The sequence below is a fragment of the Leucopleurus acutus genome (genome assembly GCF_964270905.1).
Source record: "Leucopleurus acutus genome assembly, chromosome: 1".
NCBI classification, from domain to species: domain Eukaryota; kingdom Metazoa; phylum Chordata; class Mammalia; order Artiodactyla; family Delphinidae; genus Leucopleurus; species Leucopleurus acutus.
Window position 1 is genome coordinate 195,776,428 of NC_139142.1, and position 17,828 is coordinate 195,794,255.

General features: G+C 50.4%; 1 protein-coding gene across 5 annotated transcripts in view; it reads right to left on the bottom strand.

Annotated features, from left to right (window-relative positions):
• The window catches only part of FRMD4A (FERM domain containing 4A), a gene marked incomplete at both ends in the record, with an annotated part of 616,891 nt that overhangs the window by 58,368 nt on the left and 540,695 nt on the right, over positions 1–17,828 (bottom strand). For all 5 annotated transcript variants that reach the window (XM_082854721.1, XM_082854724.1, XM_082854723.1 and 2 more), the window contains one exon: positions 1,103–1,179. In XM_082854721.1, the coding sequence (XP_082710847.1) occupies positions 1,103–1,179 (77 nt within the window). The remainder of the gene's footprint in view (positions 1–1,102; positions 1,180–17,828) is intronic.

Consider the following 17,828-nt stretch of genomic DNA (forward strand, 5'->3'; position numbering starts at 1 on the left):
ACAGCAGTCCTCCTGGGTTATCACTGACCGCAGGAACGGACATCACCCCACAAGCCTCACCCTCTGATGGGGCAAAATCTTATTCTCATGCTGAGAGCTTTCTGGGAGGCACCTCAGCTTGTTTGAGCGCCCAGAAGCCACGTGTGTGAGGAACTGATGCCAACAACCCCTCTTTCCCGAACCAGGGCTGGGGTACGGACAGCACCCAACATCCACACCTACTCCTCCACAGGGCCTGACCTTTTCACTGTCTTCCCAGGGCTACCTTCTTGTTCTAAGTCTGCTTTTGGACCTATTGAAAGCGATTTATCCTTGAGCGTTAGGTCTGTTTTTAGGGAATTTTGCTGCCGCTTCTGGGCTGCCTGTAACTCTAGGACTAGCAGACAAAGGGAGGAAAAGCCACGGTACATGCTGCCCCGAGAACCTTCCACGCAGGGCTTGCTGCATTCCAAAATGGGACCCTATTGTTTGGCACTGGACTTGGAGAGCATTGACTTTGACATGAGCGCTCCCTGGGATACAATGTGAGGTGGAGAGAAAAAGACTTGTATTTCTTTCACATCTACCCACCACGGCGAACACCCTAAAATTACAGCTCACGGAATGAAACAACTTAGCACAACTCTTTCAGCGGTAGGTTCCTTCTGTGCTCACTCTTCAACCTGAAACGTTCTCAGAAGCTCTGACAAGCCGTCCTTCAGGCTCTTCTCTGGCAAAAACTTTCTAGAAGGACTCAGACCACGGCTCACTTTAATTTGGGGATGGTTCTGAAGTGCTACAAATCTTTCCTAAAATGCCCTGGCTTGTAAGACAATTCCACACGTCCGAGCAAGTAATACGTGTAGCCAGATGAGATGACCGTGGAACCGCTAATTTCACACACACGCGCGCACACACACACACACACACAAACCCACTGTATTTCCCAACACACAGAACCAAACAAAGCTCTACTGTCTTATTTGAACTCTATTCTCCCAATCAACCACCCTCTTCCCCCCCCCGCAAATGAACATGAACAGTGACAGCACAGACACAGTAATGTAAGTAACACGCCGGCGAGGCCACACGCTCCCAGAAGAAAAGGGCTTGTCTAGCTTACCTGCGTGGGTCATGAACTTCCACAGAAAACTTCTTCTCTCTGAAATACAGGTTTTCCAACTGCCTCCATTGGAATATCTGGACAGAAAACAATGCAGTTGAAGTTCAGGAGTGGGCGGGTCACGGCTGTAGTCCTCCCTCTGCCGCTGAGCTTACAGCTCGCAGTTTCCTTATCAAAGCTCAAACAGTACAGTTGTTTGCACCTCCCGTGCCTCTTGCTCGACACACACACACACACGCACGCACACGCACGCACACGTGCGCGCGCGCACACACACACACGCTGCTCTTCAGTTCAAAACCCCAGCGATGTGGCCATGGGTGTTCCTGCAGGCTTCTCAACGGGAACAAAACAAGTTCTTTTCAAGTGGTTCCCCGGCGCTGCTTGGCCTTTGTTGAATTCTCCAAGACAGTTCCCAGCTCTGCAGACTTTTCCCTCCAAGGAGAGGGGGAGGTGGGGGGAGAGGAGGGCGGGCTGACGCAGGGAGGGAGCAGTAGCCATCTGCCTGCGGTGCTGAACCGAGCTTCCTGCCTCCAGTGCCGAACTGGGAAGGCGGTCACATTCCCAGCCTCCCCTCGGGACTCGACTTCCTGCCCGTGAATGTGTAAGAGCCCAACTCGCCCTGGTGATCTGGGGCGGCTGGGGAAGCTTCCCCGAGAAGGGCGGGGGGCGGCTAGCACTCTGTTTGGGGGCAGGCAACTCAAGATAATAATGTGAGCCCGTCAAGCCCGGCTTCTTTCTGCAGCACAAAGAATGCCAGGAGTCCTGGGGCCGGCAGGACGGCAGGACGCGCTGCACCCCGGAGCTCGCTGCGCTCAGGGAGGCAGAGAGTGAAATGAAGGCAGTTCTGAACAGTGGGAGCTAAACAGAGTTCCTGGCACTGCCTGATGGGCCCCTCTGGCCCTGGTGGACATTCCTCCTGGGACGAGGGAGCCTGTTAACTAAGAGGTTTGGGAGTAATCAAGGCTGCAGCATTACTCTGGAAGGGGGTCCTTTCATTGGATGAAAAAGCAAGCTACTTAAACTCTCTGAGAAATGTCAAAAGAGGTTCAAGTTATGCCCGTAACATTCATATTTATATTTGATGCATACTGTAGCCCCTTCTGTAGACTGAGAATTTGAGTTTATTGAGCCCAAAGAAGGGTCAGAGTTTCATCCTGGGAGAGGCTGATTCCTCCCCTGATCCCCCCTTTCTTCACCCACTCAGTTAAGGCAAATGCTTTTTAGGGTCTCATCCTAGACCCGGCATCCTCTCAGCTGGGGCCCCTGACTCTCTCTGATCTGCTCACATTTTCTCCTTCAAGATGACAATTTCTGTGTCCCATCCACCCGGCCCTGCTCTACCCAGGACACGGCTCCTCGGGGCTTGGCCAGAGGACTTCACCCCTTTGTCAAACTGGGCTGGGATAAAAACTGTTTCTAGAATGGCTGCATGCTTCTCACAACCTGCTCTGCAGAATTTTACAATTATTTTGTCTGACTAATAGGGAGGAGGACATGTTTTTTTTCTGATTCCAGAGCTACCTCTTTTGTTCCCAGCTCAGGGTACATTTTGATCTGAAGTCCAAGGAAAACTGTACTTCTTTTTCTCCTTTCAGGTCAGTTCCAAGGAAAGCAAGTCCTACATGAGCTCAGATAGCCTTGTGTCAGATCACAGATGAAATGCCACCTGTGTAGTGGGTTACTTGAGTCCCAGGTCTGAGTCTTATGCCCTTATCTGATGCTCTGCTCTGCTAAATCCCTCAGTGAAATGTGAAAATTTCCTCTCTGACCCCCCCATTGTTAGATATATACAGATGGTTCACCTGAACTTAGCTACAGACACAAAAGCACCGGAACTCACAGCTCCTTAACTTATAACCTGGAAGTAGTACACAGAACAACGTGGCCAGACACATGCTCTGGACTCTGTATCCATTTGAATCCTGACTCCCCTATATCCAAACTGTGTGACCTTAGGCAAGTGACAGCATTTCCTTTAGCCTCAGTTTTCCCATCCGTAAAATGGCAATAATGCTCCTCTAAGGTGGAGGCAACAGATCCTGGGCACGGTACCTGTACAAAGTAAATGCTCAATGAACTCAGATCTCAGTGCAATTCCTAGTTGTTCTTACCTCTCCCAAATCCTGGCGAATAAAGGAGATTAACTCCAGAACAACTGAAATAATTCTTACGTTTTTTTTTTTTTTTTTCTAAACTCAAGCCCTGTTGTCAGGGTTTAAGACAATAAAGGTTGATGATCTTCATCCTGGACATCTTCAAGGAAGTGTACAGACTTAGTGCCCTGACCCCCACGCCCCCTTTCCTCTGAAGAGAGGGGTGAGCGGTAGATGGCTCGTCCCTGAGCCAGACCCGCAGCCCCTGTGCTGCACCCACCTGCCCAGGTAAGGCAGAGCCCTGGCCAGGACCCGCTTCACAGGTGTGTGACCTGAGGGGCCCGTGCTCAGTTTTAACGTTCTGCTGTCTCCATCTTGAAATTCTCAATAAGACTGATCAACGGGCCCTGCATTTTCATTCTGTCCCGGTCCTGCAGATTATGTCACTGGTCCTGACCGGTGCTAGTGCCATGGGCACTGTCCTGGGCTGGGCAGCACTTGGGGGAAGGCGCATCTGATGGGCAGACCTCCACAAGCTTTCTCTTTGTGGGTGTGCTTGTGAGCACCTCTCTTGGGCCTTGGGTTGGAAGCCCCCCCCCCACCTAGTGAAAAACCCCAAAGCCCAACACTCAGGGGGTTGGTTCCCTGGCAACTCCTCCCTCCCCGACTTTTTGCAAAACAGAATACACACTGGGGGTCTTCCCCGGAAATGCTCCCCCATGCTGCTGGTGTGGAGAGCCTCAAGTCTGCCAAGGGCCGAAACAAACCCATGTGGTCTCTGCTGTGGCCCTTCCGCCTGCTGCCACCGCCCAGATCCCTGCTCTCGGCACTGAATCCTGACGGCCTGGCTCCTGGCATCTCCCCAGGAGGATGTACTGTCTCTAGACATTTCCAGCAGGGGGCAGAGCAGTGGCTTTGCCTCATGTTTGCTCTAGGCAGGGATTTTTTTTTTCAAATGAAATATTGGGAAGGGAGGGAGGGAAGGAAGGCAGTTTTCCAGGACAGGAAGGTCCCAGGAACCCAAAAGGAGGTGCTCATAAGGGAACAATGGCCTTGTCCTTTGCCCCCCACTTAGGGGAGACAGGAGGTGCTGGGGAACAGGGGGAAGAAGGCAGCTGGACGCCCCCATGCACCAAGCTGGGCTGATGGTGGGCACAGGGACCCTACCTACCAAACCCTCCCCTCTGACGCTGACAAGCAGATATAGAGCAGACGCCTGACTGGACCTCCCTTTATGAACGGGGTACACTGGGCTCCGATGTGCTGCTCTGGGGACGGCCCCTGATCGTCTGTGTCACTTCGGGGGAGCCTCCCGGGCTCAGTACAGCCATCATAACCCGGCCACCAGCTAAAGACACCCCATAAAGACTCACCGGACACACAATGATGGTTACAACTGGGCTAGAGCCCTTAGGATTTTGCCTAATTTCTATGGCCAGTTCTGCCCAAGGGGGTACCTAAAAGCTTAAACACACGGTCTAGCAGTAATCAAAGGGCTTATTAATACCTATGAAAAAGGCCTTTCTCATGCACTTCATCTGGGCATCTTTAAAAAGCAGATGTCTCGGGCTTCCCTGGTGGCGCAGTGGTTGAGAGTCTGCCTGCCGATGCAGGGGACACAGGTTCGTGCCCCGGTCCGGGAGGATCCCACATGCCGCGGAGCGGCTGGGCCCGTGAGCCACGGCCGCTGAGCCTGTGCGCCTGGAGCCTGTGCTCCGCAATGGGAGAGGCCACAGCAGTGAGAGGCCCACGTACCGCAAAAAAAAAAAAAAAAGATGTCTCTTCTTTGATCTTTTAGTATTCCCCTGCAAGAAGACCAAGTGGGAAATTTTCTTCTTGGGGAAAACGACGCCCAGAGAAATTAGAGGAAAATGCCTAAGGCCACACAGCAAGTCAGTCAAGGAACCAGAAATAGGAATCAAGGGCACCTGGCCCATTACTCTAACCTCTAACTATGCTCCTTTCCCTATAGGTCCCCCAGTTAGTGGGAACAGCTCTTACTCACTAAAGGATGGTTAACTTTATGAGTGGAATGATTTTTACAAACAAGCAGCAATGTGACTCTAGGTAGGAAGTACAAAGCCACATCTTTTCTGTCCTACACACTGGATTTTCTTTCCTTTACAGGCTGTAAACGATAATACGTATCACTCCTTTCTTGTCTTAGAGACCTGGGTTCTTCTGGTTTTCCATACAGAGATGCCTCAGTACCCGTAGCTTTCCATCAGGGACTGACAAACAACAAGAATCATGATTAAGAACAGCCTTAATAACTTGGCCTTGCCTGGAAAACAGAAACAGAGAGAAACCATCCAGAAGCGGTTTCGAGAGCGCGCCTGTCGCCACGGTTGGGACCATGGCTGGTCCTGGACGTGGATTTGTGGCTTCTGACCCAGATGTGTGATTCCCAAGCGATCACAGGCCCTCCACTTCCCCTTTCCAGGCCCCGATGTCATAACGTATAAAAGACAAGATGGGAGATATTTATCCATGGAAAGCAGACAAGACTGGCTAATAAATAGAGCCTTTGAGCCCTGAGTGCAGCAGGACGCACTAAAAACACTTAATGAGCAGGGCCAGGTTACTGGATCCTATTAGCTGGTCTGCCAGATTCCCACATCCTGTGTACGCTGAAGGTCAGGGCCAAGGAGGACTCATGTCCTGTTCTTTCTGAGCGGGTGAGGGCACAGCGGGGACAGGCAGAGGGGCCTTGGATCCCTGACACTTCCTCCACAGCCAGTGTTTACTGGGCGCTAGCACAGCACGTGGGGTGATGGGCGAGCTCTCGGAGCGAGGCGGAAATAAAGGCTTGAGAGGAAGCCCGCTCTAGTGGCTCTGATTCTTGACCAGGACTTGGGGGAGCCTCGTCTTCCTCCTGTCTCTGAGGCTGAGTCACCAAGCCTCTTAATGACCCCTGAGTAACTTCCTGCTGCTTCTAGAGGGACCATTATACTGAATCCCGGCGGCCATCTGGCCAGTCCCCACCTCCCACAGGTAAAGCAAGCCCGGGGTGGGGGGCAGAGGTTAAATAAGTAGCTGGTGCCGGGCCCCCTCTTGGGACTTCGGTCCTGGGCTCTTTCTAACACACCAGGAGGACCCGACGATGAACAAGAACAGAGCTGTTTCGAGCCGATGTTTAAGGGATCACTTCTCCAAAGGCTCTTGGCTGTCTGCCTTCCAAACACCAGCAAGGAGTTCTCTCGTAAGAAGAATCGGACTCTCAGCCAGGAATAACCTCCGAACTCAGGATGAAACACACCAACTAAAAAAACCCACTTCCTGATTTCATTTCTGCTCTGTTCACCCTCTGGAAGTAGGGCTGTCACTCACTCATCTCCAGGTGGATTTATGCGCTTCAGCAAATAAAAATGAGCTGCCACACATCGTGAGGGATACAGGACCAAAGGAATCACTCAACCCCAACAGGGTGGACCTGAATTAAAATGGGAGCACAACACAGAAACCCCAAGCCTGCACGTTCAGAGAATTTTATCAGGTGTCCCCTGATGAGGCTTTACGGTCACGCAAGAACTAGTTCTAGGGAACAACAGAAGCGGCGCTGTTTTTAGTGGGTTAACAGCATATGTCAGAGGTTTTTATATCGGTTGCCTGGGTATTCAATACATTTTACCTTATGCTCAAAAAAGAGAGAAACAAGGCCCTGGGGGTTTAGGTAACAACCAATCCCCATTCCCCTTCCAAATATTCAAGTTGTAACGTCTACTTTACATGTACCTATGCTAATAGGACAGAGGAAGGGCATGACACCTCACATATGTTTATATGTGTAAGGCGCCTACAACCTAGTTGGGAGGATGCGACATACACAGAGCAGACTGTATCCATGATATAGGAACTAACTTCATGATGGAGTTTAAAACCACCTCTGGTTTCTGGATCAGGCTTTTAAAACTCTAGGGAGGCACCCCACCAGCTTATGAAGATAGGTCTCGTGCTTCTGTTTCAGAATCAATATTCATGACCATCGCTGAGAGTCTCCTGGGTTTCGGTTCATCGTTTTTAGGGATGAGAACCCTGACTTGGAAATCAGGAGGCCTCGGGGATAGTCCTGACTTTGTAAGTCGCTCTTTATCTTGGCTTCCTTTTCCGCAAAAGGAGGGGCATGTGTGTGGGCATTCCTGCATCCTAAGCACGGGTTGAAGGTCAGCATTGTAAATCCTTGGAATGCCACCCTGCTACTCTTTGGAATTTAAAAATAAAGTAGCTTGTGTTAAACATTTCCTACTTATGGGAGACAGTACGGAATACCGTTGTCCCTCGGCATCCTCAGGAGCTTGGTTCCAGAACCTTCCTCGAATACTGAAATCTGAGGATGCGCAAGTCCCTTATGTAAAATGGCGTGGTGTTTGCATATACCCCACACGCACCCTCCCGTACACTTTAAATCATCCCTAGGTCACTTACAACACCAAACGCAATGTAAATGCTATGTAAACAGTTGCCGGCACGCAGCAAATTCAAGTTTTGCGTTTTGGAACTTTCTGGAATTTAAAAATTATTTCTGAATATTTTCGATGTGCAGTTGGTTGAATCCACAGATGTGGAATCCACAGATGTGGAACCCGCAGATAAAGGAGCAGACTGGTCTCCTGACTAAAAGCATGGTTTTCCAAGTCACACTGTCTACCGCTTACTGGCTGTGTAGCCTTGGCAATGAAATTTCTCTGTGTCTTTCTTTTCTCGTCTTCGCAATACAACTCCAAACAACACCAGTTTTACTTTCATAGGGCTGCTGTATTGATGAACTCATACATACGAAGTGCTTCAAGTGGAGCCCAGTATGTAGTTAGCACTCAAGTCAGCCATCATTCACACGCTACTCTACACGTAAAAGAGTTCGGATTACTTTGAACACATAGCCCGAAGTACAGGTTTGTGTTTTTTTGTTTTTTTTTTTAAAGATGGCTAATATGGTTCCATGGGCATTTTAAAAAATGGTTTTTGTTCCTTGGATTTTTCACGATGCAAGTGTAAGCCTAACCCAGCTTCTTCATCCGCTGGAGTTGGTGTTTGACGTATTCTCTTCGGATTCTTTGCTTCCAATCCTTATCCGGTCAATTCCTGGGTCCACCACACCTTTGACCAGAGTCAGTTTGGACCACTTTCCTGCTATGACGTTTTTTGGCCACTCGCCTTGTGGGAACTTAGTGCCCTGACAAGGGATCAAACCGGTGCCCCCTGCGGTGGAAGCGCGGAGTCCTAACCACTGGACCGCCAGGGAATTTCCCCTGCTATGACTTTTAATCTCGCAACCTTCACCCTGGAGGAAAATACTCTCCTACGATACAGCTCAGCAGTGCACTGAATGGGCCAGGCTGGGATCCGAAGCAGAGCCTCCAAGCCAGGCAATCTACGTCCAAAGATTATTAGCTCACAAAGTGATCCTAACTCTGTCCTCAGGACCTGCGTGGAAGGAGGGCTCCCTGGCTTCCATTTTCTTCCAAGAGGGCCACATAACCCAGCAAAGAAAACAATAGCTAATTTTTCTGCACAGCCAGACCTAATGGAATCAAGATGTTCTTCCGGCCGGCTGCCTACCCCTCAGTGTCAGACCACAGGAGCTCTCAATTGATTGGTTAACTCCGTGACAGATGCCCAGAGCGCTGGGCCCTGACCCTTTAATGGATGGCCTCTTTTTAACCCATCAAAAACCTTTTAGCTTCCTTTGGCTTCAGAGTCGTTACTAGGGGAAGAAAGAGGGAAAGAAGACCACAGATATTTAACAGGCCTACGGAGAAAACAGGCCATTTTATTTGTCCCCAGTGGACGCAATTTCCTTTTAATTTTCTCCCTAGGGGGGTATCTCTATCATTTTCTTGTGTGTATTTTAGCTTTTCTTGGGGAAGGACCTGACCGTAAAGCTTTGGCAAATGTAAAATCTTTCAAGAGAAGCTGAAAGTGCTTTTCCTTTCTTATCCTTGGCCTCCTGATGGAATTTCTTCCCTCCTCCGTGTGCCTCTGGGGGATGGATGCGGGTTAGTATCCAAAGGGAGAAGCTGGCCAGGGATGCACGTTACCTGAGTTCAGCTTCGGTTTTTCTCGCGATGAGCATGGTGGCCCAGTTTGGTGTGGCTTCACTTCTCTGGGCTCCAGCCTTCCCTTAAAAAAAAAAACTTCAAGGCTAATCACACCTGTGAAGGCTTCAGTGAATGGGATGCTTCAGAGAGGGAATTAATCTGAGAAGCAGTTGGTCCGTCTCGGGTGGGGAATTACGATGGGCCATTCTACGTGCAATGGCAAAGATCTGTTCTTGGATTGCTCGAAGGGTTTTTGTTTTGACTACTTTGGAGGACAGACTTTGGGGAAACCTGTATTTTTCTATATTTTTTTGCGGGGGGGAGAGGAGTTGGCAGTTATCAGTTGTCTTACACCTGGTGGCCCCGCCCAGAGGTGCGGCATCACAGTGAGACCCTGATGGGGGCTGGCTGAATCCGGGAGAGATGGGGTAGAATGCGGAAGAATGGGTTGGCAATGAGCTCTACATAAATAAAGGTAAACAATCATAACGAAACCCCTGCTTAATCAAGCTTAAAAAAAAAAAAGAAACGACAATGCTCTGTTACACTGTGTTATCTGGGAAACAAAAGTTAAAAAAAAAATTAGTCAACTAGCAAGGGCTCTATGGGAATAATTATTTAAGAGCAGCTTGTGTGCCCTTTAAACTACCCAGTGCTTCAAGCGTTGGCTCATCCTCCTGGGGAGGGGAAGGCCTTGCAGATCCTGGTTGCTGTGGGTACCAGGAGAGGGGCAGACCACTGCTGCGGAGACAGCAGGTGTGAACTCCAGGCTCTCCTGGTTGGAAAGTGTCTCGGGGGGTGTGGAGGACGGAGAGGCACGGGGCCAGGGCCGGGAGGCTTGCTTTGCGAGCCACGCTGCTGCTGAGACCACGTGCGCTCTAGCCGGCTGCTCTGTGATGGTGCCGCAGCCAGCAGGGGCAGGGAGGCCGGTGTCAAGCCGCCATCTCTGCAGCTGGCACCCTGGTTGACTTCGGTCATCTCTCTCTCTCGGGTTCCTCTTACTAAGCAGTTCTGTATCTGCTCCACAATTCAGCCTTCCCAGAAAGAAGAAACATGAGGGGATGTTTTCTTAGAGATAAGGACAGAAATTCTAGAATTTCTGTCTTCCCAGGAGGACTGCTCCTATTTCAAGCTCTGCCCTTGTTCCATTTTCCTAGAGGAATCCTGAAGTGGGCAGGTCAACGTGGGGAAGTGTGAATTTGGGGGAGAAAGGGTGGGGGCAGAGGAGGAACTGGATACTTCCCAGCAGCCTGCCCTAAACCACTTTCTTTTCATGACTGCTGTCCCCATCCCCCACCCCTCCAACTTAAAAGCCCTAACCTGGGCTACTTCTCCCAGAGATTCACGTACTACCCTCTGCTGAGCAATTCGCATCCTGTGTCACAAACGTCTTTTTTACTCAGTTATCTTTCCTACCTGACTCTAGGCTTGTTGAGGGTATTTTCCTGGCACCTAGCACAATGCCTGGGGCATATTAGACATTCAGTAATTGTTGAGTGAATAAGTGAATGAACGAAAAGCTCTTTGAGGTAGGTATTATGGAAACCAAACTTCAGAGAGGTTAAGTTACTTTCTCCACGTCACACAGATGATAAATGGTGGGAGATGGTATTTGAACCCCTAGGTGCTCAAAATTCAGGTAACTTCCGTGCCATGAGGAACCACCAGCCCCTGAACCTGCACATCTTGTTAATACCTTTCTAAACTGCACGGGATACGGCAACAGGGAAGTGGCAGTGAGGGCCAGCCCAAGAGCTGCAACCCAGGAACCACAGCCCTTCCTTCTTCTGGTAGTTCTGTCTGAATTCAACTCTCCTCCAAAGTGAATGGGGGAAGTTACGGTCTCCAGGAGCTCAGGGGCTCGAGCTGGAATCCTAGTACAGACCTGGAGTGACTCTGCATGCCCATTCTGCTGAGAAACTGCCTCGACTGGCTTAGGGCTCTTTGACAGGCATGATCGGAGCAGGACCCTCCTGGTAGAGACCCCCAGCCCTACCTGCAGGCGCTGCGAGTGAGAGCTTGACACCGTTCTGGCTGTGCTAGGGTTTAGTATTAAATAGGTTCACACTTCGGGAAGATCAGTTCAGCCCGGGTTTCCCCTCTGAATCATGCTCATTAAAAAAAAAAAAAAAAAAAAAAAAAATCTCACAGAGCTCCGTCAGTATCGTATGGCTCAGCAGAAACAAGCCGAGATTCCCTGAGACAAAGCAAAGGTTACTGGATGCAACAAGCAGGGTTTCTCAGCCTAACATTTCCTGCTTCTAAGTAAGAAAAGGCGTCCAGATGAACTAGAATAGTGCAATGGTCTGTGTCCTCCTGCAATTCATTTTCCACATATAGTTACTAGTAGCAATTGGGGTACTTCCGCTCCAAGAGACAAAAAATAAAATCAAGAGGCAGTCTAGATGGACTGGTAGGGAAATTTTATGCTTTTTTCCCCCCGCAATCAACAAATCTAAGCCGTAAGAAGCTCTCATGCCTCCCTCCTCCCTCCCCTTCTTTACAGACGTCTGGCCTTTCACGTGGAGCTTTCTCCAACCTTCCTTATAGGAGCTACACTATCCCATCTCTGAGGCCACTACACACCTATACAGGGAGATGACCTCAAAATTAGTGAGAGCTTCCAACAAGCGAGTAGATATCCTGCTCTGCTGCTTTTGCTCATTTAACCAGTATTTATCATCCACCACGGGTCAGGCACTGCACTGCCAGCAGGCGTGCGCTAGAGAAGAAACAGAAGCCTCTGCACGTTTTTGGGAGGGGACAGGGAGGCAAATAAGAGAACTGGACAGCGAGGAAGTCAGAGGGTAGCAGGTGCTGGGGAGGCTAGGACAGGGGCTGTCACTGTTTATCAAGCGGTCGGGGAGCCTTCACTGACGTGACAGCTGAGTGGATACCACAAGGAAACTGGGGCAAAGCCGTACACTCACGTGAGGGAACACAAGAAGTGCAAAAACCCAAGGCACCATTTGTGTGTGTGTGTGTGCGCGCGCGTGTGTGCTTGCTGTTAGTGCAGAAAACGCTGAAGTTACCAGGGAACGATGGAATCTTATTTAGCCTTAAAGAGGAAGGAAGTTCTGATTCATGCCACAACATGGATGAACCTTGAATACATTATTCTAAATCGAAGAAGCCGAGCACAAAAGGCCACAAATTCTATGATTCCATTTATACGAAATGTCTGGAATAGGCAAGACCAGAGAGGAAGGCAGGTGCGTGGGGCTTGGGGAGAAATGGGGAGTAGGCAAGAGCGCCCTTGAGGCCTTACCACTGTTTTGACTGGTAAAAATCCTCCTCTGCATTATCCATAAATCAGAAGATGCTCTTTGGTTAAAACGCAGTAGAACTAACTACTTAAAGGAGCCAGCAGTCCAGGCTAAAGCCCCCTAACCCCAGGGCTGCCCCTTCTCCATAAGCAGCCCCCCACTGCCCCTGGTTGCATGGTCCTCCTATAGACCTCTCCTCCCGGGTCCCCTGGGGTGGGCTCTGTTGGAGCCAACTGACCGCTTTGGGCTGTCATGGCCGAGGCACCTCTGTGGGGGGGCGGGGGGTGTTCTCCACCACCACCATGTGAGCAACCTGGCCAGGGACCGGGTTTCAGATGGTTTTTCAACCCTCACAGCTCCAAGCATCAGCTCAATATGTATCAGTAAAGATATCTACGTGTGCACGCCCGTGCATGGGCCATTCACTCAGCTGTGGTTCCTGACCCTTGTTACAGACAGGGCTGGGGGCTGGTTTATGGTCCGGGAGGCCTGGAGAGACGGGCATCTGGAGCTCCCCTGGCTCTTTGACCTCCTAGTAAAAGGCCAGAACAGGGGCACCCATCACAAGGAGGCTGGGTCTGCTCTGGGTCCGCCCACAGACCACCCTCAGTGCCAGTGTACGCTTTCCAGGAAGGTTCTCAGGATTGGCGAGGAATCTTTCAAATCCCCATGAAGCATCAGAAACACCTGTTGCGAATGCCAGAAGGACCTGGGTGCCGGGATCTCTGGGGTTGCCCCAGTTCTTAACTCAGCACAGTTGGTCAGGAGTTATGCCATCGGTGGGTGATGCCACCACTGCAGAGCCAGAGCCACAGGATATGATGACGTACTGGCCGCGACTTCACGGTGATCAATCTCATTAAAGTGAGTAGTGAGCAGACCACCCAGTAAGACAGGCAAGAACCAAACAAACAAAAGGGCCAAGAGCCCGTTTCACGGGTCACCACCCTGGTTCGAGAGGCCACCATGTGCCCTGGTTTGCTTGGGGCAGCCTGGGTTTGCCTGACGCTGGGGTGTCATCATTAACCAGTGCCCTCTTCCACTCTCAAGTGTCCTGGTTTGGATATTAAAACCCTATGGTCACAAAAATAAATATAGTCTATGATTCCAGTTATATGAGATCCCTAGAGGAATCAAATCCATAGAGAGGGAAGTAGAATGCTGGTTGCCAGGCGCTAAGGCTGGGGAAGCATTGTTTCACGGAGACAGCTTCAGTTTTGCACAAAGAAAACGTTCTGGAGATGGGCTGCACAACAGTGGGAATGTACCTAAGACTTAACCACTTACCAGTGGTTCCAATGGTAAATTTTACGTTATGCATACTTTCATAATTAGACTTTTTTTACATTTAAAAAGCATTACTGTTTACGTGACTCTGAAACCTCTCACCCTCCATTGGGGTATGAAGTGTTTAGGAAGGTGGAAACTGAGGGAGAATTTGAGAGGGAGAGAGGTGTGCTGTCAGCTTCCCAGAGCCAGAGGGGGGGACTTGGAGGATGCCTTCTGCTAATCTAGTGAGAAAAGGTTCGCTAGGGTCGCCTGGAGAGCTTGACAGGTGTCTCCTGAAGTTAAGGGCCACCTAAGACTGCCCCTGGCTCCTGTTGACATCTAAGTCACGAGAAGTGGGCTGCCAGCTGCCCTCAGAGGAGCTGACGGGGAGGGAGAGGCAGTCCAGCTGGGAGAGGGGGCAGGATTTACCTTCAGACCAAGTTTGGAATTTTGGTTGTTATCAAGGACCGGACACTCATTTCTTAATAAAATTAACTTTGCTGCTTAAAGTGACTGCATGACTCCGTATTACCTGGGAGTGATCAGAGAAGTTACGGGCTGCCTGCATTTCCATCTAGGGAAGAACGCTTTTAAAAGAACAGTGGGAGATAGAAGAAATGGGCCTTTTTGAGTCCCAGGTGGTCGATGTTCTTGTTAACCTGGCCAAGTCTTTGGTTTTTAAGCCAGAGAAAACCCATCAACGCTTAAGCTACTACTGGCCCAGGGCTCACTGGAGTGGGCGAGGATACTGGAGGCGCCTCTACTCAGGACTGGGATCCAGCAACAGCGCTGGGTTTTGATTTGAATCTTCAGATTGCACCCAGGGTCGATGGGGCGCCCCAAGGAGCGGGAGTCTGTTTCTGCGAGTTATTTAGAAGCTCGTCAGTCTCAAGGGGGGTGCTGGCCTGGCTGACTGGGTGTTTATTTGCATGTGATAAATACAGACTGTTGAGTTTGACCCCTACTCTCCCCCCAGTCAACGTGGCTGTTCATATGGCCATCCTACGGCTGTCCACACGAGGACGAGCCCCGGGACACCTCACACCCCACACAAGCGACAGAGGCCTCAGCTGGGGGGGCGGGGCTGGAAACTATTTTTGTTTTTGTTTTTTTTTTTTTGCAGTATGTGGGCCTCTCACTGCTGTGGCCTCTCCCGTTGCGGAGCACAGGCTCCGGACGCACAGGCTCAGCGGCCATGGCTCACGGGCCCAGCCGCTCCGCGGCATGTGGGATCTTCCCGGACCGGGGCACGAACCCGTGTCCTCTGCATCGGCAGGTGGACTCTCAACCACTGCACCACCACGGAAGCCCCTGGAAACTACTTTTGGTTGCCTGCTCAGATCTAGCTGCCACTTTGGCTAACGCGAACAACAGTCAAAGACAGACAGGGATTTACCCACTTAGAAACTGGCATTTTCTCCCTCTACCATTTTCTTCTGGGAAAGTGTTGCTTTTCACTCTTCCTTTTAGGAAGGACTCCCTTCTGGCTTTACAATGAGCTTGCCCCTTGCTTCATTCCCCTCCCCTGTTTCTCCTTTCCTGCTTCTCTCAACCTCAAGATTCCCCAGCACCTGTATCATTGCCTTGTTGATGAGGAAACAGACCCAGCGACGCGACTCAGCTTGCAGACCTGGAGCTAAAACTGAGGGGTCTTGACCACCAGGCCAGATATCTTCCCACCAGATATAACAGTAGGAGGTGGGCGCAGGAAAAGAGCATCCAAAGGGTGATGGCAGTCTGGCGATTAACCCTTGCAAGCAGAGAACATTTGGGTGAATTCTTCAGAGTATAGTGTACCCCCTCTAAGAGCTACCTCCAAACATGTCCGCCCAGGAGAGAGCTGGACCTGCCTCTTAAAGGGAGAATTGCATTTCTCTCCTCTCGTACCTCCCCAGAGAAATGACTCTCACGTTATAGCTTCTAAAGAGTATCCACCTGGATGGAGACATGCTTCTATTTTCTGCTCACAGGCATCATTTTCCAAAGGGCCAGTCTGACACCAGCACGAGTATTATGGAGACAGTTTCAACAAGGATACAAGCAGGTGTCCTTGGAGGGCTGGCTTACTCAGAACCAGGCTTGGAAACGGCCTCCAGAAGAACCTGTGGGAACCAAGGGACCCTGGGTTCCCAGATCCAGTGACCAAGGAAAAAAATCAATCCTCTTAACAAAGGGATGCTGTTTGCTCTTTGTGGTGGTCCTGCCTCTTGTGTTCAGCATAAAAGAGACTGCAGCCATATTTGCTATGTCAAGGGCAACAGCGCTTTTATCTTGGGGAACAGGCAACGCTTTGAGATGTAAACATGTTCAAGATGAAGATAATTAGACTATTTCTCGTGTTTTAGAGTCTCCATTTCACAGACATAAAAACAGAGGCCCAGAGAGGCTAAATAAGTTGTTTATCACAACTCTGAACACCCTGGGAGTGAGTGAATAGCCCTCAAACCTCCTTGGTTGAGATTTTGAGATTTATTTTGGGCCTTTAAGTGGATATGGAGGCCACTGGCTTGTAAAACGTCTTTTTTTTTAAAGGCTTAACTGTTACAAGAAGGAATTCGATTTTAACTCAGACTACACTATCTTAACAACAAAACAACAAAGTAGGATCACAAAGAAAGTTCCCGTTACCTGTGTGTGGAGCAGTGATCCTCAAACTCTGTAGCCTGTCTTCAAATCCCCTCAAGGGCTTGGGAAAACACACATTGCCGAGTCCCGGCCTCTGAATTTCTGAGTCTGGACGTCTCAGGTGTGGACCTGGAGTTTGCAGATCTAACGTGCTCCCAGACCACGTAGCGGCTGCTGGTCCGAGGGCCACACTGGGGGGAACCACTGCAGGAAAAGCTACTGCATCGACCAGCCTCTCCTTCAGGACTGAAGGATTTATCCTCTCTCAGGGAATTGCCCTCAGCTGTGGAGCGCCGTCTTGCCCAAGGTCACAGCCCCATGCCTGTGGCTCACCTGTATCTAATAATTGGTTGACGCTGGGCTAAGGCGATGGGTCTGATGATTGACCGCCCATTGTTACAGCTTCACAGCTTTCCCTAAGGTTGTATCACAGCTCAGCTTCTCCCTCTGCTCACTGCTGTTAATTCCAGGCCACTTCCCAATACACTTCCTTGCGAGAATCCCTAACTGCTTCCCAGGGGATGCAACACTCGAGTAGAGTCCCTTAAAGTCACCTCCTTGGCAAGACCACCCCGACCATCCCCCTCTTCCTTACTGATCGGTTATCTTCATAGAATTCAATACTCTGACACTCTACGTTATAGATTTACCTAATGCTATCGTTTGACTGTCTTTCCCACTAGACTCTAAGGTCTTTGAGGGCAGGGACCTGTCTCTTTTGTTCATTGTAATACCTGCAGGGCCACAAGCAGGGCCTGGCTTAAGATAGGCACTTGGTAATTCTCCTACGGGGTCCGTTTTATTGGAGAGGATTTCACATTCAACACCTTCTACTGGAGTTCTAAAGCTCTAGCTCAGCGCTTTCAGGGGACTGCAATTCTTGGATGGGAGGAGACACTGGGATTCCTGTTCCAAAGAGAGAGAACTCAGCCATGCCTAATACATGTGCTTTGAGAAGAGGATGTCTATTGTCTACTGATGCTTTGAGAAGAGCGTCTCAGTCTTCCTAGAATACAGCTGCTTTTTTCTTTCTTGGGGAGTTATTTTAAGATGGCAGACGCTGGTGACTCTCTCTGCCACCCCCCGCCCTGCACCCTACCATCCCTCCGGCAGGCCTGCCCCTCAGCTTTGAGGCTGGTTCCCCTTGGTGACCCATGGCCAGGGCCTGTCACCCACAGGCATGGAACCCTTCCCGGTCCGCTCAGCGCTGAGTGAGGTCTGAAGGAGGCAACAGAGAAGCCCTTTGATCTGACGATGAAAAAGCAAAGGCTGCAAAATGCTAAAAGTAGTCCATGGAGCCCTTCCTCCCCGGAGAGCCCAGGGTGCGGTTTCCCAGGGGAATACAGATAACGGAATGAGGGAGGCACCCGCCCAGGGCCTGCCGAGGCAGAGGGCCCAGCAGCCCGAGGATGAGTCAAGTGCATCCAAACAG